The sequence below is a fragment of the Psittacula echo genome (assembly GCF_963264785.1).
Source record: "Psittacula echo genome assembly, chromosome: 9".
In the NCBI taxonomy this organism is placed as follows: Eukaryota; Metazoa; Chordata; class Aves; order Psittaciformes; family Psittacidae; genus Psittacula; species Psittacula echo.
Window position 1 is genome coordinate 10,399,843 of NC_137745.1, and position 26,303 is coordinate 10,426,145.

Genomic DNA, 26,303 nt, shown 5'->3' on the forward strand with positions numbered 1-26,303 from the left:
TTCACCGCGCAGGCGCAAGGAGCGCCGCCGGGGCGAAACCCAGCTCGCTCCGCCCTGACGGGATGCCCCGGCCCGGCCTCCTCTTCTCTCACAGACCAGCCCTCTTGCTGCTGCCCGCCTTCGCAGGAGAACAAAAACGGAAGGGACGGGGAGGGTGGAACCGGCGAGTGAGCGGTCAATGGCATGGGCGATGGCTGAGGGGGCGTCTCCCTTCCTCGGGGTTGGTCATGCCTCGCGTTCCCTCACGATGTGGTGGTGGCTGGGGAGCCGCTGTCAAGAGGGACCCGTTCGTTCCCTTCTCTCCCCGGCTGGCTTTGTTTTTGAACAAAAGTGAGGGTTTGGTGGGCTTGGTCCTGCTTCAAGGGAAATCCAGTGATCGCAAGAGATAAAAGTAGTATTTGATCAGATCCTAACCCTCAACTCCCATCAAAATGCTACTCAGAGGATTGGGTGCTGCAGTGTGAAGATCGCCTCCATAGCCTCAGTGCCTTTCCCCCCCTTTGTGAAAGCTGCAGAAGGCATCAGACACGGTCAAATACTGCTTAAACGTAACAGCCGACGGAAAGTTGATGGTGTTATCTCACAGCTCAAAATACAAGAAATGCTTGTATATGTAAATAAAGCGTCCAGTGAGAGCAAATGCATCTGGAGAGGAGAGAATGAAGTTAACAACTGAGTAAATACAAGTAGGTTTGGACCTAATGTAATTTAAATTGATGTGGTAAGGATAAAATGATTTCAAGAACCAAGATACATTGAAGTGGAGGGCTGCAGAAATACAGGAAACAGAAGAGTGGCCCCAGGAGCACTGTTGGAATAGTAATTCCCGATTATGTAAGTCTCTTCTAAGACAGGAGATAAAAGCGAACAAGATTGACAATGTGAATAGAGGCTGATCCTGATGAATCAAAAGAAAAATGGCATTAAGAACAAGAACCTCAAAAAATTGCTAAAAGCAGTAAAGTTGGTTTAAAAGCCATAATTTACTTATCTTTAAATACAGCACCTAATGTAGAATTAATCTGATTTTCTCTGACATTAGACCGAGATAGATAATCTGGTTCCAGATAATTCTCTACATTTTGAAATGCTACTGACTCTCTCCCTGCCCCCTTTGAAATGCATTCAAATGTTTTTCCTGAAGGGGAAAACTCCATAATTATGTAACTTCTGCTAATGAAGTGTGCTTGGGGGTTTTGGGTTGGTTTTGGGTTTTCTGAATAGACAATCAATCTTCCAGAGTAATAGAGACTGATTTGTCTTGCTGGAAATCCACTGCAAATGGCATCTTTTCATGAGAAAACATCTTTATTCTTGTACAGAACTGAATCAGCAGTTTAAATACTGCACAAAAAAATAAATACGTGCTACAGAACAGATCCAGATTATTCCCCCCATTGATCTAAAATTGACAGATCATTTAATATTCCGCCTAAACATTCCTGTGTGCCAGTTTTTTACAAGCAGAAATTGAAGATGCCTCGCTTATGGTTTTTTATATATATTAAGAAGTTAACGACATGTTATTTCAGACACTGGATTGGACTTAGACCAAGGCCTTAACCAAGTCTTCAGAAACTTTTGATGCATTTCCAGACAACTTCAGCACTAACTTTTTTCTTTAACTTTTGGACCTTACCAATGTAATCTATAGTAAGAACATTGGGCAGGAAGCTGAATTATGAGCCAGTAGGCACCATCCTCACTGGGTAAGTTCAAATATAAATGACAAGACTATGAAAAATAAGGAAGAAGTTTCATCAGAGTTTGTTCTTGTCTAACTGACCCTTTCCAAGACTGATCAGAATTATTTGCTTTAGAGTCTAAGAACCCCCAGCTTTTTTTGTCTGGTAATACTTACATTGTGAAAGAAATATTTATATGCTGATTTTAATAAAGAAACTGGTGCATCAGCCATTCTGCTCTTCCATCCAAGTAAAGTATTAAGGAGCATCTCTAAAACCTTTGTATTGCTTTCTTCTGGAAAAGGCATACTGAGTTTTTTGGACTCTGATGAAAAAGTTTTGTTTAGAAATCTAGAAAAAACACATATTTTGGTGCATCTTTCTGATGAAGAAGTGAATTTGGCTGCTGTATGTTTAATGGTGCGCTGAAGAATGACCATGCATTACTTACAATGTTCTGGGCAAGTAGGTAGTAAAACTTGCTATCCCTTTGAAAAATGGAAACATGAAGCTTTGCAATCTGCAAGCACAATTGATTCTGCATGGCTAACAATAACAAGTAAATCTGGCATAATCCCATGGATGTGATACATACTGTATTGTAGACATACAATGGACGTGTATGTAGAAATGGTAATCAGATACAAAAGGTGCATGTAATTTAACAAGTAGAAAACTGTTTATTTACCCAGGAAACAACTGGAAATGGAGTAGGTATATGTTTCAATATTAAATGTATTTCTCTGTGAGATACATTATGAAATACATGACTATTTCCATTCTCTGAATTAGCAGTGCTAATTTTTATAAAGAACTAGAAGTAGTTCTGTAATTGTCAGACTTACACTTTGCAAAAATTCAGTGTAAGTGAACAATGTAAATGGTAAATAAAGGCTTTGCCTGAGATAGAACTAGATACCATTGCACATGAGTAGAATTCATATTATTCTTCCCTTTATTTCAAAAACAAGTGAAAAACAGGTATTTGTACATCTTTTACCTAAGTGACCTGAAACATTCCTCTGAATCTAATGCATTTTCATCTGAGTGTCCTTTCCTCATAGATTTAATTTTCCAGTTTATAACACTTAACAGTTTCACTTACAGATGTGCCATGTTCATAATACCATGATATCATGATAGCTTTATTTTTGCTCTTTTCTTTTACAGTTTCCATTATCCAAAGATAATGAAGCTTCTCATTTGATTTTTCCAGAGGAGGGAAGGATCCTGAAACACAAAGTCCTTTTTCAAATAAGCATAACAACGTAGATGTTGTTATGCTTAGGAGGCAGGATGGTGGCCTTCATAAATTCAGGATGAAACCTGCAATAGTCTTTAGAAAAATACAACTGTAACAGTGAGGGATTCAAATATGCAATGTGTTTCTTGGTGTTACATTTTGTGGTGTTACCTGCTAGACAAGTGCCTGACTTGCTTTGAACTAGGTGTAAGTAAAGTTTGCATCTGAGAGATCAAGTTATAATTTAGTTTCTTAGTGACTGAAGGACATAAACTGTAATACCAGTAACTGTCACAGAGGCCCTAATGAACCTCGGTGGGAGCCTGACCCACCACTGCTATGCCCTAGCGTTCTTGGGGCCTCTGAAGTGGTGCAGAGACAGGCAGGCACTTCGGGGATGTTGCATTTTTGTGGCAAATATGGGGATTTGTGCTGAAGCAACTTTGAGGCTTTCAGACAGCTTCCTAGGGATCTGTTGTGGTCTCTTGTGGTTAAGAGCCCTTGGAGTTGTTCACTCATACTCCAGGAACAGCATATAAATGCCTTTGTTTGCTAGTCTAGGGTTTTAGTTCAGTTATAGGACAATAAATTTCTTAGATTTATTTCTCACTAGATGGTATGTGGTATAATTTTCTTTATACTGCTTCTCTGTAGAGGGTGTATGTCTGTCACAGCCCCATTCTGGGGAACCTGGCTCTTTTAACTCAGTCATTCACTCTCACATTAGGTTGCTTGAATCCTTGGCTGCTGCAGAAAATAGACCCTCTTACACAACCCTAGAAATTGCAATAATAAATTACTAAGAAGGCTTAATTTTTAAGATTTTATGAATATATATCTCATGTGTTAAGGTTGGCCAGGCCATTGCTTCGCTGTCAGAATCAAGCACTTTGGAGAGAGCCATGGATTCAACAACATGGATTTGAAGCTGTGCAATGTGATTCTGCACGAATCTGCGGCAATGTGTCCAGCTATGAAATTGATCTAGTTTGAGCATGCACGCTGGTGGCATGGGAGATTTGGGATTTGCACAACTTCATTTGAAAGAAAACGGTGCAAATGGGCAGGGTAGTGGTATACTACAGCATGTCACAGAAACAAGGGGAAAAGTCTCTGAAAATCCCTTAGAATCAGATTTCATAATGGTTACCATGGTATTTTTATGTAGCAATTGCTGACACATCTCCTATCTATGAAAGAGATTTCACTGACAGTATGAAATCACACATTTGTGCAGGTTGAGGGTTTCAGGGGGTTTCTACTGGTACTCATTTTGAAGTATGAAGTCTGGTGGGGTTTTACTGTAGTATGTGTATTCTCAGAAAAGAGCATATGTTTATGCAGTGTGGTTTTTCTGTAGTTTCTCATTTAGTATTGCTATTTTCTCTTAGCGTGAAGTAATCTATATTTTTTGCCTCTGCTCAGATGCTGAGTTGGATGAAATTCTGGAACAGGAATCATTCATTGCATTTGCATTGATAATGTAAAGGACATTTTGGGATACCCTGAAAGAAGGCGTGCTGTGGCAGCAGTACAGAATGGCTAGGCTGCGGTTTCACTGCCAAAGGGGTGCCATTTAAGTAGGAAAAGACCAACTCTCTGAAGATTTATCCTAAAAGTAAACCTCTGTGAAGTAGGGCTGTGCAGCGGGAGATACAGTTAAAGCTTGGTGAGCCCTTACCTTGGCAGGGTCCTGATCTGCAAGTTCAAGGTCTTTGCATAGTTACCTGTTTGAGGTGTAATGCTTCCCTAGGGTAGCACTGTGGCTTCTGCAGTGGTCTTCACAGCACAGTTGTATCACTGAGCAGTTATTTGAAACTAAAAGATCAAACAGCACTGCAGAGAGCACAACTCCATGGAGGTTGTGCATATGATGGGAACTACTCTGGACATCGGCCCCTCAGCCCTTCTCCAGTGCAATGCAGTAGCGTGTGTTGACTGCACCATGGACCAGTCCCTGGAGCTGAAACCAGCCACAGAGTAGAGTTCATGTCTTGTAACACTGTGAGGGACACATGAGGCTCCACATTCCTCCTCTCCCCATTTCAAGGTTGGTGTCTCCATTCTTTGCACAGCTTATACTCCAACAATACTGGTATTTTTGTTGTACTGTACATTTAAAGGTCATTAATCAGGTTATGAACCTAAGAAGGATTTATTTTTGTTGAATTCACAGTGTTGCAGTCTCTGCTGATGTTAACAGCAGGCTGGCTCAGATTAGTCATCCAAGGACAAGTTCAAAGCCACCCAAAAGTAAGTGAATCCATATATTCCTTCATAGTTCTACATCTATTGCAGTTTATTGTGACACAACCTGCCTTCATAGCCTGCCTTGAATATAGGGTGATGATAAGCCAGCATGGCACGGCAGAGGGAAACAGCAGTTTGCCTGTTAGTACAGTCGGGTGAAACATGCTTCAGACACCAACTTTCTCTCTTACCTTTTCCTTCAGCCCATCAGCCTGAGCACACCTATGCTTTTCCACCACTGCACACCTGCACAAGCAGAGGTCTCGGAGGTGCCTTAGAGCAAGGCAATGGGGCAGCGAGGGGGGGGGGCCCGGAGCCCTGCCCGGATGTTCCTCCTCCTCTACCGCGGGTACTACTACGTGCTGACTGCCTTGTTAAAGAACAAGATTTTTTTTTCCAGAAAGCCCCCGCCATCCCGTTATCTCCATCCGCGAACCGTGTCCCGGAGGTCACGGGGCGAGTGCAGGACCCGTGCGGCTGCGGGCGGAGTGCTTGCGGCGGCTAGTCCAGAGAGTACGGTAGGGCGCGCCCCGCCCCTGCTGCCGGGCGCCGGGCCGGGGCTCGGCGGCCACGTCCCCGCACCGGGCCGGGCCGCGTCCGTGCCGTTCCGTGCGGCGGGCGATGTGGTCGGCGGGCGGGCAGAGCGGCGGGCGGGCGGCCTGACCTCCCGCCATGCGGCTGTCGTGCAAGGTGGCGGCGGCGCTGCTGTGCCTCGGCAGCCTGCTGCTGCTCTATCTGCTGGCGGGCAGTGCCGCCGCGCCCCCCCGCCCGCCGCCCGCGCCCTCCGCACCCGCCCGCCCCGCCGTGCCGCCCGCCCGCCGGCAGCCGCGGCTCAGCCGGAGCCCGCCGCGGAAGAGCCCCGCTGGGGGCAGGCTCGTCAGCGCCAGGTAACGATAGCGGCTCCGGGACGCGGGAGCTCGCCTGGACCACGCGGGACCGGCCGGCGCCCCCCGCGCAGCCGCCCCTGTCCCTGCCATCGGTGGGGAGCCCTCCAGGCCCGGCCCTCTCCGGCAGCTGGAGCACGGTCGCTGTCCGGCGTGCGTGACCCCACGCGTGCCCGGGCCCTCCCGCCCCGCGGGTCCCTTCTGCTATGGCTGGTGTCTCTCGGCCGCCCGGTCCTTGGGGCACGCCCCTGTCCCAGGTCGGTTTCCCCTCGCGTTTGCGAGTGACCAACGATTAGAAACTCATTTGCAAACTGCTCTGGCTGCCGAAGCACAAACTTTTTCCTGCCAGTTTTCACTCGGAGCGTGGTTGCCAGAGATGCAACGAAAGTACGTGGAGGTCTCGCCTCCGCCTCTGGTCCCTGCGTCGAGCGGGGCGATACCCCCGCTGCGTGCCTGTGCGACGGCGGCCTCTGGAGTAGCCGCTTTTCCATGAGTTTTGGCCTTGTTTTGAAGGCTGACGTGCGGAATGCGGCACTCGCTGGCTGGAGCCCGTGAGGAGCCGCTGTCAGTCTCGGGAGCTACACTTAGTTTGTCGCTAATGCCCCAGGGGGAAGGGAAGGTGGCTATTTATGTGTGGTACCACTGGGTTGCAAACTGCAAGGCATCTGCGGATTTTAAGCTCTTGAGCTTTTTATTTTGAGTACTTTTAATATGTAAATTAATTTAGCGGAACTTTAAAAACGAGCTTGAAATCGTGGTGTGTTGCGTTTCCTCTTTCAGCACCTTACAGGCAGAGTATTTGTTAAAAAACTAATTACTTCAGCAAAAGATGTGGGCAGTGTGCTCTCTGTGGGTGGAGGACTGTTTTCCCCTTTGCATTCCAACTATATTATGGTCACTGTGACCTCATATATCTAATTAACTTGGTATGTCTTTGTGTCTTTGATTCACGATTTCACAGATATGTTCTGAATGAAAGCCTGTTCCTGTTTTTTTGAGCTCTTATTTCTTAACTTATTAAAGCAGTTGGTTTCTTACCAGCATTGTTACCCTGCTGAATGCAAGAGATGTTTACCGTGGCTGAAAATGGGTCATGGGCAGAATTCAAATGCGTGTATTAAAGCAGGATTATTTCCACTAGCAACTGTACCTCCTGAAGTCATTTTTCTTTAAGGCATATCTCTGTGATTATCATGAAAATCAAGAACACTGAAGGAAGGAGCCCAGAAAGTATGAAACTGCTGGAGGGTATAAACAACTGTTCTATTTCAATGAGCTTTTCAGTGAGCATCTTCATGTTCCGAAGTTTGACGTTCTCTAACTTTTCTATTATGTGTTGACTTTGGAAGTACTTCTTACAAGGTGTGCAGCACAACACAAAAAGAAGAGGAATGCTCTATTTAACCCGTGCCACTTCTTAATTTTTTTTGTTTGGTTATGGGTTTTTTCAGTAGGTTTTGGTGGTGGTTGTTTTCCCCTCACATCTGCTGGCAGCACATGATCCTGGACCACTGGCACCTGCAAGAGATGAGAAGCACAATTCTGTGGGGCCAGTTCTGTCCCTTGCTGAAAGATTGCACAATGTGTTAGCTACTATGAAAATAAAATTTGTTTAAGTCAGAGTATCCATAAAAATAGATTTTTTTTTGCTGGGGGAGTGTGTGAGATAGTGTGGTCCAAGGCAAGGAGATGTTTGTGTTCTTAGAAAGGCAGAAATACCCACCGATGGGTGCCACTGTGTGATGAATCACATCCACACTCACATGGTGAAAGCATCAGGTGGTGGGATCTGCTTGGCTTAAAAAGCCTGATCCTGAATACACCAAAGGCAGTGAGAGGGGCTTCAATTTGGAGTGGAATAAACAGACAATGATTTAGCTCGTTACTAACTTGAGGGTTGAGTATTCCCCTGGATATAATAGGCTTTGCTAATGCATGTGCTTACAGTAAAGTACATCCAATGTAACATACTGAATCGGGGTTGTTGTTGGCAATTCATTCCTATAGTATAAATAATTATTATTTTAGTTACTCCTTATGTGCAAAGGAAAGCATTTTTTTATTTGATGTGAGGGACATAATATGATATGATTCCTTCAGGATAATAAAACATATGATTTTGACTGCGTAAGACCTTGTGATCTGATCACATTTTAGGTGTTTCTACATAGACTGCATGATGGACTCAAATAACCCTAGTGAAGTTTTGTCTACATGAATGTAAAAAGTTGTTTTAATTCAGTTTTGCCATGATCTGTGTAGTTTCATCAGAAGGATGCAGTTTTGGGGCTGAACTCAGAAATAATCAAAGATGTTATTTAGGATGCATGTTTGCTGTATAAGAATCAGTCATGTCGCCAGCGAGGGGAATTGTATTTTAACTGGAATTTTGTAGTACTGCTTTCTTTAGTGTGCTTAGTGTTATGTGTGATAATAACAGAAAATGTTAGGTTTTTAAGAACTGCAGGTTCCTTCTACTGTAAGTAGTCATATGTAATAAAAGCTGAGCTCAGTCACACAGCATCAGCTGGCTGGTACCTGGTAAATGTTGGGAAGTGTGTTCATATGTAGTGCTTTGGTTACTAGATAATTTTGGCAAATCTAGATGAGCATTGCATTTAAGTTTCTGGTTAGCTCTGAAAACTGACTTTTGATGCTGGTTTTATTGATCCTTCCTCTTGGAAGTACTAAGTCCTCTGCCTTCAGTAAGGGTTTTTTTTAGTCTGAATAATTGTAAGTATGTGCCAAACCAACGTGTGCAAAGTATCAAAAAGCAAAAGGATTATTTTACATTTGAAGGGCAGATGTGACCACACTTTCTATTAAAGCAGCATGAAAGTGAACCTTTGCCAGCACATTTAGTTCCCTTGAAATAACTCTTCCAAAGCAAAGCATTTTTTATATGGTAACCTGTCAAGATACTTTTTCTTTGCAGTCTGTGTGCACACATACAGGTTTGGCTCAAGTCTGATGGCCTGTAATGACATGCTGAAGGCCCAAATACCTCAAACTTGTCTAACAAAGAACCCACTTGATAAAAGAAGATAGAAACATCCATTCTGATACTGAGTGGTTTTCTTCCCTTTCTCTGAGCAGTAGAAGGAGGTTGAAACTTCAGCAGTTTTTTGATTGTCAGCAGCTACAGTCAGTTTTGTGCAACTGCATTAAATTAGGAAAACTATTTAAAAATATTTACAGCCTTTCTAATTTATGTTTTAAAGTCTGTGAGAGAATGTGTTTCATATAGTGGAGCCACTGTTGGGACATTGACTCACTGGGGCAGTGTTGACTGTCAGGGAAGGAGCCTATTTAGTGAATCACCAGTTTTGATACAATGCTTGAATCTAACCTTGTTTATGCCGCAAGAGTAAATGAGATCATAATATGAAGAAATTTTCAAAAACTAACAACTCTACTGCATTTTGTAAGAATCTGCATGCATTATCTTTCAGGAATGAATTTGGAGGCTTCACTAGGTTGACAGGCTCTGTAACGAGATGGGAATGCATTATTTTGAATGGATCTGGATTGATTTAGACAGGTTTTGGGTTCATTATGTTTGAGACACTTTGGCTGTGACTAGTAAGAAAATTGCATGTAATCTAAACTTTAAGGCCTAGAAATGCCCTCTGTTGTGCTGGAGCACTCAGGGCTCTGCTGTCTCAGTAGCCATGCCTGTCAGAAAAAAATGTATATAGTAAATAAAATACTGTTGGGCAACTGGATGGGAGTTGGTCTGGCTTGTTGGAAAGAAGCCTTTGGTATAAGCATTTTATTGTGCTATGTCTTAGCAAGCCCGTCTTCAGCTGTTTCAGAGGGATGTATTCTGCAACTATTTGGTGTTGTTTTCTGTAGTGCTTAATCTTAGGCAACAGTGCTTAATTTTAAAGCCATATAATAGTATGAGAACAGCACATAAGGGAGAACACGAAGCATTTTGCTCTGAACAGAGCAAAGAGTTAGGCATGTTACGTAAGTTAGATTTATAATACATCAACAAGCTACATTTATGTACTGAAATTAGAACAAGGATATCAAGGCCTATAACAAAGACCTTGTATATTTAGTTTCTTTATTTGTTCTTGTTAAACACATTAAACTTTAAGGCCCAGGTCACTGTATTGTTTTAGATGCATTTAAACATCTAATTTAGATTGTAAAATCCAATCATAGACTCTATCCATAGCCAATAAGTTGGACTATAAATGAATGAATGTGTGTGTAAATGTTAGGAAGAATTAGCTGATAATAATAATTGTAGCACTCTGTGGATCTACATGCTCTTTTAAAGTGCTTGGAAGTCTCTTGAGGTAGGTTACTATTAGTACTATAACAGCTGCTCCCCTTTTATGGGTAGGACAACTAAAGCAGAAAGAATTAATGACTCGCCCAAAGCTTTGCAAGGACTGACTTACTGAAATAGAGCTGAAACCAATGCTCATTCACCCTTCAACCACTCACTGAGTACTTCTCTGTGTCAGAAGCCCATCCATGTCTTAGTTTGATACCTACCAATATATTATTTCTTGCTTGCCAGCTGTTTTTTATGTATCACATTTTATCCTTTGTACAATTTACCACAGTATTAACATACTGCATCCTTTAAAACAAAGTATGCATCTTTTGTGTTCCATTAGTTATGTTGTCCAGGAACACCTGAACAGGAGGTGTATCGCAAAGCTTTCTGCTTCCCAGCATGTTTGCATCAGCCACTGGTAACTGCATGATAAATAAATATTTGCAATTAGAGGAGACATCCTCTAATTTCAGGGTATTTAAAAGATGTGTAGATACGGCGCTTAGGGATATGATTTAGTAGTGGACTTAGTAGTGTTAGGTTTATAGTTGGACTTGAAGGTGTTTTCCAGCCTAAACGATTCTGTGGTTCTAGGACTCAGGATTCAGTATGTACCTTACATGAAACCTCAGCTTAAAGCAGCTTTCATTAAGCAGTAAGCCTGTTTGAATGACAAGGCTTCTGGTGCCCAGCCCCACTTACTCCAGTAGAAATGAAGTACCTGCTCTATTGGTATGAGCTAATTTCTAACCTCCAGTTTCTCTCCTTACAACACATGGTGGAGGCTCTCATACTTTCATGAGGAGATCCAGCTATGCCAGCACAGCCATTTATTCTGTATGAGGCAGAATAGATGCTGTTGGTCAAACTGGAACTGTTTTGGTTTGATGACATTGGCTGTATCCTGCAGACCTTTAAGGAATATCTTTTGACCCAGATTATATTTCTCACCATCCCTTGTTCCTCCTTGCACTGTATGTACGTGTGTGTACAGAGGAGGGATGGGGAGTTGTGACATTCTTTGCTATAACTGGGTCTTTTGGCTTCCTGACAGTTTGACTTTGCCTTTACACCTGCTTCTTTCCAGGCTTCTGGATAATAATAGTAATTTTATAAAGGCTAAGCTAAAATTGCTGTTAAATGCACCTTGCTGTGGCACTTTTGTATCTCCCTTTCCAGCTCATCTTTGTTTTCACAGCCCTCTTGTCTTCCTTATGTACTTCTTAACTAACTGTTGGCCTCAGTGTCCCAGCCTACTACTAGGGCAGCTGAAATACAATCTCATGCTCCTTTTCTTGGGGATTTTTATTCCTACTTAGGCCATTGCAGGCTCCTGAACCCCTTCAGTCCAGGCTTTCAAGACTCATAATGCTTCATCTCCGAGGCTCAGGTCTATGGGGCTGAGAGGGTTGTTTGTTGGCAGGCAGGATGTCTCTTATCTGCGGCTCCCATGGGCTTACAGAGCATTCTGCTTGCATCAAGAGTTGCTTCTACTTGTCTACATATACTGGCTTTTTCACTAAGAAACAGCTGCATAATATGGAGTTCACTGTGGCTAAAATTGCAAAGAAAAGCTCAGTGCTTTGGTGTTGGGTTTTAAATGTTGCAATAAAAGCTTAGAGTTTAGTCCCTCTCCCAATGAATTCCATTGCCACAAGCTATATCAAAGCAGTTCTCATCCTGCATATGGCTTGATTTAGAGACTCAATTAAGAGGAAACATTAAACAGATAGGGAGAAGGGGGGAAGAGGGGATCTGTGTGAGCAGCTAATTATTCACTTCAATAATTCAGTGGTTTTTACACTAATAGGTTGGAAAGTAAATACCACTTCACAGAGATGTAGTATTCCATTATTTATACACTCATGAAATTGGGGTTTAATTAAGACTAAAGCCTAAGACTTTAAACCCTTAATGAAACTTGTTGCTGTGTATAGTCAGTAAGTACCACTGTCTGGTATTCCTTAACACAGAGGTGGGTTACACTGCTGTTACACAGAGCAGCATTTTAATGTCTGGAAGAAGATAATGACAGCTTTATAACTGTCATTTTTCTCTTTGTTTAGAACTTTTGTTTCGGGTATTAACTTTGCTGATTAATTGCATGTATGTAATTGTTTGTGCTGAGAAGAGGCAGGGATTGATGTTCTCTGTTCAGTGATATGTCAAGAACTGGTAGTGATCTATGATTGGCCTTTTGAACTCTCCCATAATGATTACGATGCTTGTGATTTAGTTGCTTTGTCAGCACACATCCATGTAATGGAGTATAAATGCCATCCGTGTTGGAATGTGAATACAGTACAGTAGAAGCATTCCTGGAGGATGTGATTTTTACCTCTCCATAGTGCTGGGGGGACACACAAAACCAAATGTCAAAAGGACATATTTTCACAATGTCTTCAACTCCCCAAAAGAACTCTGTTTTTTCTGGCCAGCAAATGGACTCGGTGCCTTCTCCACACAGATTCCCCTATAGTTTAGCTGAGATTTATTTAAAGCTCACATAGACGGGTGCTCAGTGAAAACCCCATAGTTTGGTCCTTGACTGCTTGTAGAATGTAGTCTGATTCGTCTGGGACATGTGAATATGTTTGTTTTTAAAAATCCCTATTTTAGCAAAATCTCAGGGATTCCATGGGAAGAAATGGAGAGTGGTCCTTTGGAACTACGCCAGTACCTTCAGGCCAGGATTAAGGCATGCTTTTTTAATAGCAAAATTAATTAACTCTTAGAATAATTTACATATGGATGGAGTGAATTTTTTGAAAGTATGGGTGTCTTCTTCCAGCCTAGCCATTACAGGCCTGGTAATGAAGTTACTGGATGTGGCTCTGCAATCTGCATTTTGTTAGAAAGTTGGCTGGGTAGTAATCAGTCCATTCTGGATTCATAACCTCTAAGCTGGGGGAAAAGAAAACAACTGTCATTTGCACAGAGCGAGTTGTTGCCTGGTTTGAGATGCTGTTGTATTAGTTTCATCTGTGTGTGTAGCACAGTGATTTATGCAAGTCCAGAAATGCAGGGATAACTAGAAAATCTCTGAAAATAGTGCATTTCTTTGTGTTAATACTTTTAAAACTCTTGATTTGTGCTGTTGACAAAAACTGGCATGTGGCTCGCCTGTTATGTGGGTATGTAATCAGGAACAAACTTCCTGATCCCTTACAGAATGAAGGGGAGTAAAAAACCTCCCTGATACCTGTTAATGCAGGATTCTCTTTATGTCTATCTCAGTATTTTTTTCTATGTCTATTTATGAATTTCCAGGAAGCCTGGAGAACAGAAACATGCAAAAGAGCCTTCATCTTTGCAATGCATGCATCTGGCAGTTGTGGCATGTGGGGACCGGCTGGAAGAGACGCTGATCATGCTGAAATCAGCACTTCTCTTCAGCAACCGGAGGCTTTGTTTTCACATTTTTGCTGAGGATTCCCTTAAGCCTGAATTTGAGAAGAAGGTGAGTTTCTTTGTCATTTGGTAAATAAATAAATGAGTCACAAGTCACAAATCTCTGAGGAAAATTAGTCTGACATCAACAGGTAGCAACTAAACACTTTCTGTGCTGTGCGCGGTTTATAAACTCCTTACAGATGCATATGTTTTGTTTTTAAAAAGCTATATAAATGTAGTGTCTAATTCCTCCCCCCATGTCTTCCAGCTGAAGGAATGGCCTGCCTCATACACAAAGAAGTTTGAATACAACATTTACCCAATAACCTTCTCAGTAGGAAATGCTCAGGAATGGAAAAAGTTATTTAAACCATGTGCTGCCCAGCGCCTTTTTCTTCCGGTAAGGCACCTGGATTCTGAGTGGGTTGCTTCAGGAAAAGGTTAATTCCACCAAAAGGAAGCTTTGCTAATGCAATATTAAAACCATTTTCAGTCTAAAACATCTGCTTAGAGATATTTTAGTCCTGTGCTTTAGCCACTTAAAAGCAAAACAAAACAGGAATCCAGCCTCACTTTTTCTCCTGCTAACAAAGGATGTGTGTTTCTTATTTGTCTCTAGTTCCATTAGGCTCTCAGACTTTTAAGACTCAGTGCAAGAACTCTTTCAGGGCAGATACTTTCAGGGTAGATGCTGCATACCTTCCATAAATAACATTACTTTCAGTGTGCAGGCATCATATCCTCTTTACCCACTATCTCCCTTTCCATATGTTAGTCCTTAGGCTGATGCTTTTGGCAATCCCTTTTCCTTGAGTTTTATTTCTTTTTCCAAGACTGTCAGATTTGCCCTTAAGGTACTAATTCCAATGTGTTCCAAGTCAGATTTCATGCAAAAGCATTGTGTATCCTGGGATCTTCAGGCTCAGTGGAAAGCTGTATTTTTGCTGTATAATACGTGTCATAAACTTGGAAAACATATAATGTTGCTGGAGAGAAGGGGGGTGTTGATAACAATTTCGCATACTCAGAAAATCAGAATGGAAAGAACTTTTGCATAAAGCGATTTCTGTGGAATTGAGAACATCTGTCAAAAATATCTTGTGCATTGCTGTTGATTGGGGTGACTCTAGTAAGTGACAGGCTATTCACATGATCCAGATTTCATTGCTGCCTTACCAGAAATGGGGGAGGATGACAAAGAAATCTCTACTTTCTCAGATGGAAACAATCAGGAGACAGCTGTGGGTCCAGAGACGTAGGCTATGAATGCATATGTGAGAAAATGTGTGCTGTCAGCAGTTCTGTTTATCTGCCATTTAGGGGTAGACTATCAAACGCACATAGGCCAGATGGGCTGAAAGTAACTCCAGCTTCAGCAGGAATCCTGTCTTCCCTCAGTAAATATTTACATCACCTGGAAAATAATCCCCAAGAGTTAGCTTGTTCAGTACAGATTGTTTGTAGGGATATACTCAAATGGGACACCTTTCTGTGCACAAACACAATTCTCTGTTCTTTCTGCGGTGATAATTTTTGGCATTTTGGTAGACTCTTGTCACAGAAACAATTTCACTTTTATTTGCCACCACGCTCCTGATGACAGAAAAGGGTTATGTATCCATTCTGATTCCTTTAGCCTGAGCAGTGCTTTTTTGGTTCCTTTTTTGCCACTCACATGTTGCCATAGTTCACCAGTAATGTTCTGTAAAGGAGTATTAGAGTGTTGCATATTGTCTTATCAAAGCTAGGAGGCAGCCTGAACTGTAAATGTTTGTTTTTCTTGGGGCAGTTGCAAAATGTTGTGTGTTCAGGGTGAGATTTATGGCTTCAAATGGGGGGGTTTGTCTGAGAGTAGTTGCAGCTGACACTTAAGTTGATGTGAATATAGTAAAGAAAACAAGTTGTAGTAATAGCTGTGGTGGCAAGAGGCCAGTTAGACTTTGGTATTGAAGTTCACAGGGTGACAGAACCTTGGGATGTTTCTGGGTGATTTCAGCCAGTTATTATTTACTTTGGTGCTTGATAAGGAGGTTCTGATATTGCATTTGAACGAGCCAATGCTGTAGAAATGCTGTCTGCGCACAGTGGGAGCAGAGGGTTGCTGGTGGTATTGCTTACAGAACTATTTTGCCTTAGATTTTAAATAAATACCAGCAGGATGTCAGCATCCTTTTTTTTTCTTAGCCTTCCCTGCAATAAGCATTTTCCCCTGCAGTGGTGGCATAAAATGTGCCTGGATTTAGGGAGGACCCCAGGAGAGCAGTAGTTATCAGCTGTTTAGCTCTCAGTTGTGCAAATTGTCTTTCTCCTGATAATGCTAAGCCTGAGTGGAATGTGCGTCTTTGATTCACAAGTGGCTCTCCTGCCAAAGCAATCTCTTCTGCAGCACCAGCAGGCATGTGAAAGTGGACTGGAGGGTGTGAGGAATGTGTTAAGAGAAAATTGCTCAAGAATCTTTCAATGGTTTTACTCACTGACAAAACTAGAGCTCTGGGATGTGATCCTGCAGCTTGTAGTAATGAACTGGTTTGTCCTGGAGAACAGGTTGATGTTGATGAAACCATTCTCAGTTTGTTGAATCTACTGGGCTTGCTAAAGTATTAAGATCATACAGCATCCTGCATTTTATAGAGGTGTTCTGTGTCATCTGATTATGTTTGCCACTTACACTCAGGGAAAGCAGATTGAGCCTCCACATAAGCTTAGAAGTCTAAATCTCTTGCAGGAGTCTACTGCAATAGAACAATCAATGAGATATGCAAAAACAGAAGAAGGAAGATGTGGATCTTAACATGAGCACAAAAGGAAACTTCAAAAATTAACTAGGAGGGTAATGCTCTCAGCAATCACCTGAAACTGTTTTGTATACTGATGTGGATGTTAAGACACCAGGTGAAAAACTGTGTTCTGGTCTCACAAATGTCACACACCACAGAGCTGCCTTACAGTTGCCTATGTCGCTGGTTTGAAGCTACCAAAACAATCAGTTAAAGTATCATGAAATGCTTAAGGGATTTTTGGATGATTTTAGCTCTCATAGTAACTAACATTTAGAACCCTTCTCATAACACTTAATCTACTTAGGAGCTTTTAAGGTAGATTAGCAATATCCCTGTATTACAATTGTCCTCTTGAGTACACTAAAGGATCCAACCCAGTGGATCAGTGGCAGCACTGGGAATTAGTGGCAGCACTAGGTAAGATACCCGGATCTTATCTAGACGAAAGTTTCTGCATCTGACTTAATTTCTTAATACAATTAAGTTTAGTAACTCAACTTTGTGGTACTGCTCCATTAGCAGCAAGATTTGTGATTTGTCCCTAATTCTGGTTAAAGTTCTGATAAACTGCCATGCTGGCCATTGCAAACCATTAGGTAGCACAGCTTCACAGTACACCAATATGTGTGTTATTACTTGCCCACCTTGCTGACACAGGGAGAATCCATGGAAACAGAAGTTGTGAAATCAAACTACAGGTAACTGAGTGTTTAAGTGAAGTGTTAGGCTAAATATAGGCAGTTCTGTGCAGAACTTTTTGACAGATTACTAAGATATTTTATGTAGCTGCAAGAAAATCACACCTCTCTTAAACTGTCCATGCCGGTAGCATGAGGAGGAAGACAGGCCCAGTCGAGCCATGTTTCTGACCAGTCGTTTCAAAAATCACAGTCTGTCAGGTATGTCTGCATGCTTTGAGCTAGCAAGTGTGAATCTGGGCTACCAGACAGTCTCATGTGGCTTATACTCCAGGTCAGATGCATGTCATTTTTAAGCTGCAGTCACGTCGCTCTGGTTGGCTGTCCTGGCAGGCTTGGAGCCTAGTCCTAGCTGTGCAGCATGTGGAGCAGGCAGAACAAGCTGGAGCTAAGTCTCTTGCACCATAGGGTTACCTTGTGGTACTCAACTGCTTTTGACATTGAAAAGCAGCAGGGTCAAAATTCATTGTCTTCTTTGCTTCTGAGTAAGTAAATGCTCGGTATTATTCTGAGGGCTGAGTAAAGCCTAAAATATTTTTTTTTCAAAACCTTCAATTTGGAAACAAAAGCTGTGGGTCACTGGGAATGCTGGAGTTACTGAAATGGAGTGTGTCCCCAGTGTAACTCCATTGAAATCCTGGGAGCTATGGGAGGAACTCTTAGAGCCGCAATTTCTGCAGTTAAATTCCCCTAAGCAAGGTGAAGTTAAATGCGCAGCCAGAAGGAGATGGGATCAATTCAAACTGACACCACAGGTTTTAAATAAGTCTTAACACTTCACATGTGAAAAAGTGTGAAGGGCTTAAAGGAAGTAGCACAGATTTTTTCATTAGCCTGTTGGGTGTCACTGCAGGGCAACACCTTGAACACAGGAGAGGGAAGAATCTTCTGAAAGAGCATGTGAATCCTGAGTGGAGGAATACAAGGTGCAAAACCTTAGGTCAGATGCTGCTGGGCACCTGCTTCTCTAAGAGCTGGAATACCTGCTTGGACCTGTCTGTGTGTAGGAAAATTATTACAGACCACTGACTTCCACAGTCTTAAATGAATGTGTAGATTTAAGGTTGCTGAAAGAACAGTTTTCTGCTGGAAGAAGCAGTGTCCAGGCTTCCCCCTTAACCCTCTGCTGGAAAATGCCCAAACTTGTCTCCCTACCAGGACAACCTTAGAAGAAACCTTTCATGGTATACAGTGTGCCATGGATCCCTCAGGCAAAGCCCAGTACTCCTCATGTGTTATCTTCTGTCTTGGACTAAATTTTGGGGTGATTTTTTTTCTTAATATATTTTAATTTTCTATGACTTCATATGGTAGGTCACTATGAACAGGACTTCTAGATGCTGTGGAATAGTACAGTATATCTAGGATACCCTTAAGTTGAAAAACCCATTCTTCTTTTCAACCGTCTGACTTCTATTCATTTACTCTTAAAGTAGGTGTCTTTTTTTACTTGGTTGTTTTTAGTACTGGATTCCAGGATACAGAACGTTTGCAAATCTTTACCTCTGAGCTCCTGGTGTGTTATTGAACTGTGTCACTCGTTTATTTATACCTGCACATGCTGGTTTGTATGGTTTTTGTGGAAAAATGGTGTATTGCTATAACCTTGCATCTAGCAAAGTGATGGGCATTGTATTGGATTGTTTTCTTGGAGTTTCTTGTCAGCATAACTTGTGTTTAATATGTAGAGACACTTGCCTTCTCCTTCTTGTTCCGATATGCAGGAAGATGATGTAGTTACTATGTCAGGAATACAGGTCAGGGATTTGTTAAACTTGGCTAAATGTCAGTCTGAATCCCAAAGTGTGCAGTCAGGTGAAAAATCCCCTTTAAGTCCATGCTCAGGGATTTGGCATCTAGTGAGTGCCTATTGAGCATGATTAAAGGTAATTTTTTCCCCACACTTGTTCAAAATCTTTGTTGCTCGCTCTGTTGCACAGGTAATTGTCAGTCACAATGCACTTCAAGTTATGTAAAATTCAATTGATGTAGTAGCATTTACTGTTACCTGCTTGAATAGAGTTTGTCATTAGTATTATTGCTTCATGGAGGAGAGAGTGATTGTCCTGTTCACTAAGTGGTGAAAATCAATAGCCTTTTGGATTTGCTTTTAAAGACAGAAAGAGAGAGAAATGAGGCTTTTGTCTGAGACCAATGTGAGAAATTTTTAGTCCTTTGGGAATTTCTGAATTTTAGCAAATAATGAAGAGCAACAACAATGCAGTTGGAACTGATGGTCAACTTTAGCTAATGATATTTATTACTTAACAACCATCCTTACAAACAGCTGGTGCAAACATGGAGGGAGTTTTCTTGGAATGTTGAAGCACTGTATCAGTTGCCTTACTCCAGTTAAGGAAGAATGAGCATGTAAGGATATGGATAGCCACAAGGGGGAACATTGTAAGCAAGACTAGGTGAAATATCCTGCATCTAATTGACAGTTTACGCCCTTCTGACTTGACTAACTCCACTGTGGTTATTTCTGATAGAGAGTCTGATAACAGAAATCAGAATCTGACCTGGTGAGTTTTCAATTTACCAAGCAAATTTTGGTCTTCAGGAGATTGCATGTACATTTTGGTGATCAGTGAGGTTTCTTAATTAATAGAGAACATTTGTATATATTAATACTGCACGTAAGTCTCCCAGGAGCACAGGGTTGTAATAGGAAAAACAGTCATCAGAAAGGCATAAGGAAATGTGATACCAAATGGAGATGAAAAGTCTTCTGTTCTGCCAGCTTACCCTTTCTGTCGGTGGAGCAAGCTGTATGTTTCACCACTTACAGATCTTGAACAGAGCTAATAAAGCTATCTAAATAAATACCATATGCATTTTATTTCTGAACTGAGACTAAATGGTCCTTGCAGGTACTTTTGAGAGCTCAGTGGATTACTGTTTCATATGAAGGTTAGAATCCAACTTCTGTGATCTGGTAGCTGTTTGCTGTGCAGTTCGAAAAACCCCACTAAACAAACAACAAGCCAATAACCTGATAACTGTTATTCCTGTGTGTAATTACATTTAGCTGATAAATCAATAACCTCTTTCAAATTATCCTTTTAAAATAAAAGTACCTTCTGCCAATAATCTTCCTGTTTGTTGTCTATTTTTTTCTTCATCTATTCCTCTCCTTGCTGTGCAAACCCTAAAGGTCATTTTGAAGGATGTGGATTCTCTCCTTTATGTGGACACTGATGTCCTCTTCCTGAGGCCCATTGATGACATCTGGCACATCCTGACAGAGTTCAACTCCACACAGCTAGCTGCTATGGCCCCAGAGCATGAGATACCAAAGATTGGCTGGTACAGTCGCTTTGCACGTCATCCTTATTATGGGACAACTGGAGTCAATTCCGGAGTGATGCTAATGAATTTGACACGGATACGCAACACTCAGTTCAAGGTGAGAAGAAATACAGCTGTTGCAGGAACGAATGAGCTCTGTATCTTTCACAGCTTGTAAAGCTTAGTATAAAATTACATAAAGTTTGTAATATAAGGAATCTGAAAAATAGAGAATATATATATAATGGGAACTAAAATAAATTATAGGGAAAATGATTATTGAAACAAGTGAAGCTTCCTCAAGAGACCAAAGCACAGAAAACTGCAGATGCGGTCTGTTAGCAGTAGTGAAACTGGCTTCTTTAACATTCCATTTTCGCTTGAAAGACCCATGAAAGAATGAACTCCAGGATCTCCAGTGCAGTCACTGTGTTGTTGTTGAAATTGGAAAGCTTGATGTCAGTACCCAGAGAAAACGGTAATGTTTTGCATCTGCTGTAAATAGAATTTTGAATCCTGCTGCAGATCAAGTGGCTTCATGAATTGATATAAATGAGAGGGGAACATTTTCACTGACACCTGACATGTCCCCTCTTTTGTGAAAGGCCTGACTTGTAGAATCTGTGTCTTTCATTGAGCATGTATTCTCTAGATCTTCTTTAAAACTTTATTTGCCCCAAGTAGTTTTGTTCCCCAGCCAAAGCCGGGGGTTTCCTGTATTGTTACAGGAACAGCTTGAGCCCTTGGTCTTGATACCATTATATCCAGGGAATATAACTTTTAGCCTGCATTTTTCCTCACTCAGTTTTCACCTTGTCCCTGCATTTTTGCATTTTTCCACTTTTTCTCCCTCCTGTTGCTCAGAATAGGAAGACTGAATAGCAGGAGCTGACATCAGAGCTAGACCCAGGAGACCTTGCTTTCCTGTTTAAATAAACAGGAGCACCATCAGCTCTGCTGTTTCAAACCTATCCAGGTCGAACACTTCCTGGCAGTTCTTCATTTTTTACCTGGGGATCTGAGGGGGTTCAGCAGACTTATAAGTAAGTGGTGCCACAGTCTGATTTATACATCACATCATGTCCCTCTACTAAACTATTGCTTCTGGTTTCTGCCCTGCAGAACAGCATGATACCGAGTGGTTTGACTTGGGAGGAAATGTTATATCCATTATACCAAAAGTACAAAAACTACATTACATGGGGAGACCAGGATTTACTAAATATAATTTTTTACTTTAACCCAGGTAAGTAATGACTCTTGGAGTCATCATCAGATTTGTTGAGAACATTTCTTGAACTTGATATTTTTTTCTTAAATGCTATTTGTTATTTATATGTATAATGTACTTGGGCATGAAGTTAATGAGTGAGCGCACTAGCATTTACAGCCTATGAAACTACTTCTGAATGTGGTGCTGGTAGTGGGGCTCAGACTTGGTTCTGTTGAATATGTAAATCTGTTTTCTGGAGATTCTGAGAAAATAGGAAAGTGTAACACTAATGATCAGATGCAGCAATGAAGTTCAAGTTTCATGTGTGCTTAAAAAGCACCACTGGACCAGGGCCTGGCTGAAGAAATATTTTTGTTTCAGATGTTTATCTGAATGTGAAATTGCCAAACATTCTCCAAAGCTGTGCTTTATTTTCCTGCAGTACAGCTGAATTCTGATATTTATGCAATGAGTAACAAAGTGAACACAAATGGACACAGCCATTGGAATATCTCTTCTAAGCTGACCTCTCTACTCTTGCTCCTTCACTAACAGTTATTTCTTGAGAAAGATGCTTCCAGCCTCTCAGCTGAGTGACCCTGCCTCAGCAGGCACCAGGGTCATGTCATCTATATTCTGCTCCTTACATTTATGCATTTTTTACTCTTCTGTGTTCTGCTTGCTCTGAGACTAAGAGCAGCTCTCTCCAGTCCTTGTTCTCAGAGAACAGATGGCATAACCCACCTATCCTAGTGTGGACCAGCATGACCAACACATATGTACTTGTCAGCCCAGCAAAAATGTAATCTTTGATTCCTGCCTGTCAGTCTTGCACAATGCCTCTGAAAACAGCACATAGCATTTCAGTTTGTCCCTTTCCCCTTGAACTGGGGTTGTACTCCCATGAGTGCATTACCAGGGAACTGACAAGTTTGGGCATCTGTGTTTTAAAAGGGTATGACTTTCTACAGGTGCTGAGACAGTTTCTGGGAATTCAGCCCCTTTTAAATATGTTGCACTGATGACACTGAAGTGACTTCAAGCACTTCCAAACCCAGGAATATCTGAGACATGCAAGGATTTCAAAACTGCAACATAGTACATGCTTCCCAAAGAAGCTAAGGACCTTATTTCATGCTTCTGAATGGATGCTGAGTATCCATTCTTACTTGCTTTTTCTGGTTTCCCATGTGACCTCATATTCACTCAAGTGATCTTAGGAACAGAATAAGTTTGGATTTATATTTATTTATTCTGTTCCCTTTTCTTTTTCTCTAAGGAGTCACAGGCTGGGTAACTGGATATACCCAAATCCAGGCAAATAAAAGGAGAAAGCAAAAGTAAAGCGATAAGCTAGCATCTGTTTGCTGCAGACAGGTGTCAAGCATCAGATGTACATCACTTATTACCCTCAATCCTAGGGAAAAAATAAAGTGGAAGAAATCTGCATTGTGAAATCGTAAATGAATTTCCCAGAAGAAATGAGTGATATGGGAATAGGGCCTACTGGAGGAAGAAGCAGCTGAAGCCAGGTTGGTTGTGAGGTTAAAGCCAAGCTGATAACTTCAGTGTGGAGGAAAAAGCAAAGATGACAAAAGTATTTGAATTCTCTATCGGATCCACATGTTGGGACTTTCCTGCACCACAATCTCTGGCCTTCCCTTGTAACTGGTAAATAATTTTTTATGAATGACGTAACATCAGACTGCACAAGGAAGCAAAAGAGCTGGATACAATTTAACCAGAAAACAAGACTTGCCCTAGGTTTTAAGCTGCTGAGTTGTTGAGACCAGTCTGGGAAAGGATCAGTTGAGATCCTGCAGGTGGCTTTTCGTAGATGCAGTGCATTAGCTTAAAAATGCCCAGCACTGTATAACATGGGGTCTGGAGAAATGTGCCCTTCTTCCCGTCTCTGAAGGCTGCTGTGATGATTGATGGGTCTGAAGGCTCCCAGAGCAGCTGGAGCCTGAGTCTGGCTGCACGAACACGTCATGGTGAGAAGGTCACGAACACTCGGATGACGTGTGAAAGCTCATGAGCACCTGGTGACATCCTTTCCCCACAGTGACCTGCTGTTGACTGTACTGGGAAACATCTGCTCAGGGTTACCAAAAGGATCCCTGTTACCTGTAGCAGGGTTTGGATCAGACATTACTGCTCTTTCAGCCCTTCCAGCAACACCAGGGAGCAGTTCTGGATGTGTGATGGATCAGACAGAATGGACACCATTTACAATCTTCCCTTTCTGGAGAAGTCTCCGGCTCTATAGAGGCAGATATCGTCCCCTCAAGGGAAGAAATGTTTCAGAAACTTTATCTCCTACGTCTTTAAGAACCACACAGGACCAGCTGCAGACTTCCTGGGAAGCTAGGAAAGGCCAAGTGAAGAATTCAGTCTTCAATGTGTCTGGCATGACCTGCCAGCATCATGCAATGATTCATTGTGCTCCATTTCTGAAGCAGAAAGGTCACAGGGACTGGTGTAATTTATTATAAGCAGATTGCAAATCCTGTGGGTGCACAGAGAGTTTAAAAAAGGAAAAAGAATTGGTAGGAGAAAGGAAGTTGTAAGCCCTTTTGAGAAATTCAGCTCATCTTTAAATAACCTAGACCTGTGAAACTAATGGGTGGCCATTTTTAGAAGGACTGCGGATAAAATACCTTTTACACTCTGCTGTATCTCAGTATAACAGATTGCTGTAGCCTCAGTGAAAGCTTCAGCAGCCAACCCCAGATATACTCTGCAAGTTTTCCCATGCTGTTTCCAGAAGGATTGAGGATTTTGCATAGCCCTGCTGTCTGTGTGTGCCTCCCTAGTCATTTGTGTAGCTCCAGAAACTTCTTATGGGCAGAGGGCACTGCATGGTGCCACCTGGTGCACACTCTCTGGGTTTGAGTGTCATTTCTAGCTTTGCAAAATGCTGCCTTGGTTTGTGTTTGCACCCAGTCTGTGTGTTGGCCTCTCATTCTGTTAGCTCAGGTCTAACAGTGCTGAGGTTTGTATAGTCATCCCTGAGGCAAGGAAGCTTCTCTGTGTAGCTGCTGTTTGGGGTATTTGCAGAAGAACTAACTGAATTTTTCCTGATATCAGTGGCTGCATTTCCACAGAATCATGGTTTAATTGGTTGTAACTCTTGTTTGATGTGTCTTTTTCTTTCCTTCGCCCCGTCTTCCTTCACCGACATGGGCAGAGTGTCTCTATGTGTTTCCCTGTCAGTGGAATTACCGGCCTGATCACTGTATGTATGGAAGCAACTGCAAAGGTGCAGAAGAAGAAGGTGTCTCTATTCTACATGGAAATAGGGGTGTCTACCATGATGACAAACAACCTACGTTCAAGGCACTCTATGAAGTGATACGTGATGTAAGTCTTCTGTCTCGACAGAGGCAGTCCTTTTACTTCAGTGTAATTATGGATTTAACCAGGTCACTCAGACTGCTCTTCCAGCAGATCAGGCTGAGCAGAGCTGTGCTGTGTGTGTACCCATCAGACACAAGACGTCAAGGTTGCTTTGGCCTCTCCTGTTTCACTGCATGCATGTATTGGAGGTGGTTTAAATAATCTTCATATTATAGTAAAATTCTAGTAAAAAAGGCTGATAAATTGCTTTTCTGTAATAATGGAGGTAGGAAAAAGAATTGTTTAGATGGAGTTATTCCTGCTAGTTCTGCAGCTCTGGTCCATAAATACCCAAAGCAGGCTTGTCCTCCCTGAGCACCTAGAGCCTCGGGGCACACAGAAGGCAAAAGCTTGCATATAGACACAGGTCCATATTCCCACCCTGGATGTTGTATGAGTACACCTGCACTCTCTAAAAGCTGTGTCATTACAGTATCCCTGTGTTAGCAAATCTCCTTTCAATGCAGACTCCAGAAGTACAGCTTCTGGGCAGTTGGCTGTTTCAGGTAATACACCTTTTCTGAAAGCAGGTGCCCTCAAGCAGAGCAGTGTTTGAAGCTGACAGGCTTTGCTGACACTGTGGGAATGTGGGGGACAAGTTACTGCCTACCTGCAGCAGGTTCTATCTTAAAGAAACTTCTAAAATGCCATTTTGTAACTGGTGAAAACTAATAATTCTTCTTTTCTTGTCTTTAGTTTCCATTTGAAGACAATCTCTTCCAGTCTCTGTACTACCCTCTGCAGTCCAAGTTTCTGGATACAGTGCACACTTTATGTGGGAGAATTCCACAAGTATTTTTGAAGCAAATTGAGAAAACTATGAAGAAGGTGTATGAAAATCGTGTCATTGTCTACTTGGGTGCTAACCACAGATACTAAATGTAGCTATATATTTTTAAGCAGAGTTTTTAAGTCTCGCACCCCATCTCATGAAGCATAAAAATGAAGAGTATGAACTCCTTTTCTGAAACTCAGAATTAAAATAGTTCCCTTACCCAATTTCCTAATAACCCCTGAAATTACAAAACTAGAGGAAATCCTAGGACTTAAACTGTCTTTTGTTCTCTTACGATGTTTACTTTTGGTTGTAACAGGGAGAGGTGAGGATTCTCACTTTCACTTGATGAGTTTAGTTTGCTTGTTTAAGAACAGCTGTATTCACTGTAGCCT

The 26,303-nt window shown here is 41.9% G+C and overlaps 1 protein-coding gene across 1 annotated transcript; it reads left to right on the plus strand.

Moving 5' to 3' along the window:
* Positions 1 to 5,850: 5,850 nt before the first annotated feature.
* On the plus strand, positions 5,851 to 26,012 carry GXYLT2 (glucoside xylosyltransferase 2; the record flags this gene model as incomplete). Its single annotated transcript, XM_080625519.1, has 7 exons — positions 5,851 to 6,065; positions 13,630 to 13,819; positions 14,021 to 14,152; positions 20,388 to 20,639; positions 21,644 to 21,767; positions 24,925 to 25,097; positions 25,830 to 26,012. The coding sequence occupies 7 exons, from the start codon at positions 5,851 to 5,853 to the stop codon at positions 26,010 to 26,012; spliced, it is 1,269 nt and encodes a 422-aa protein (XP_080481645.1).
* Positions 26,013 to 26,303: the final 291 nt, after the last annotated feature.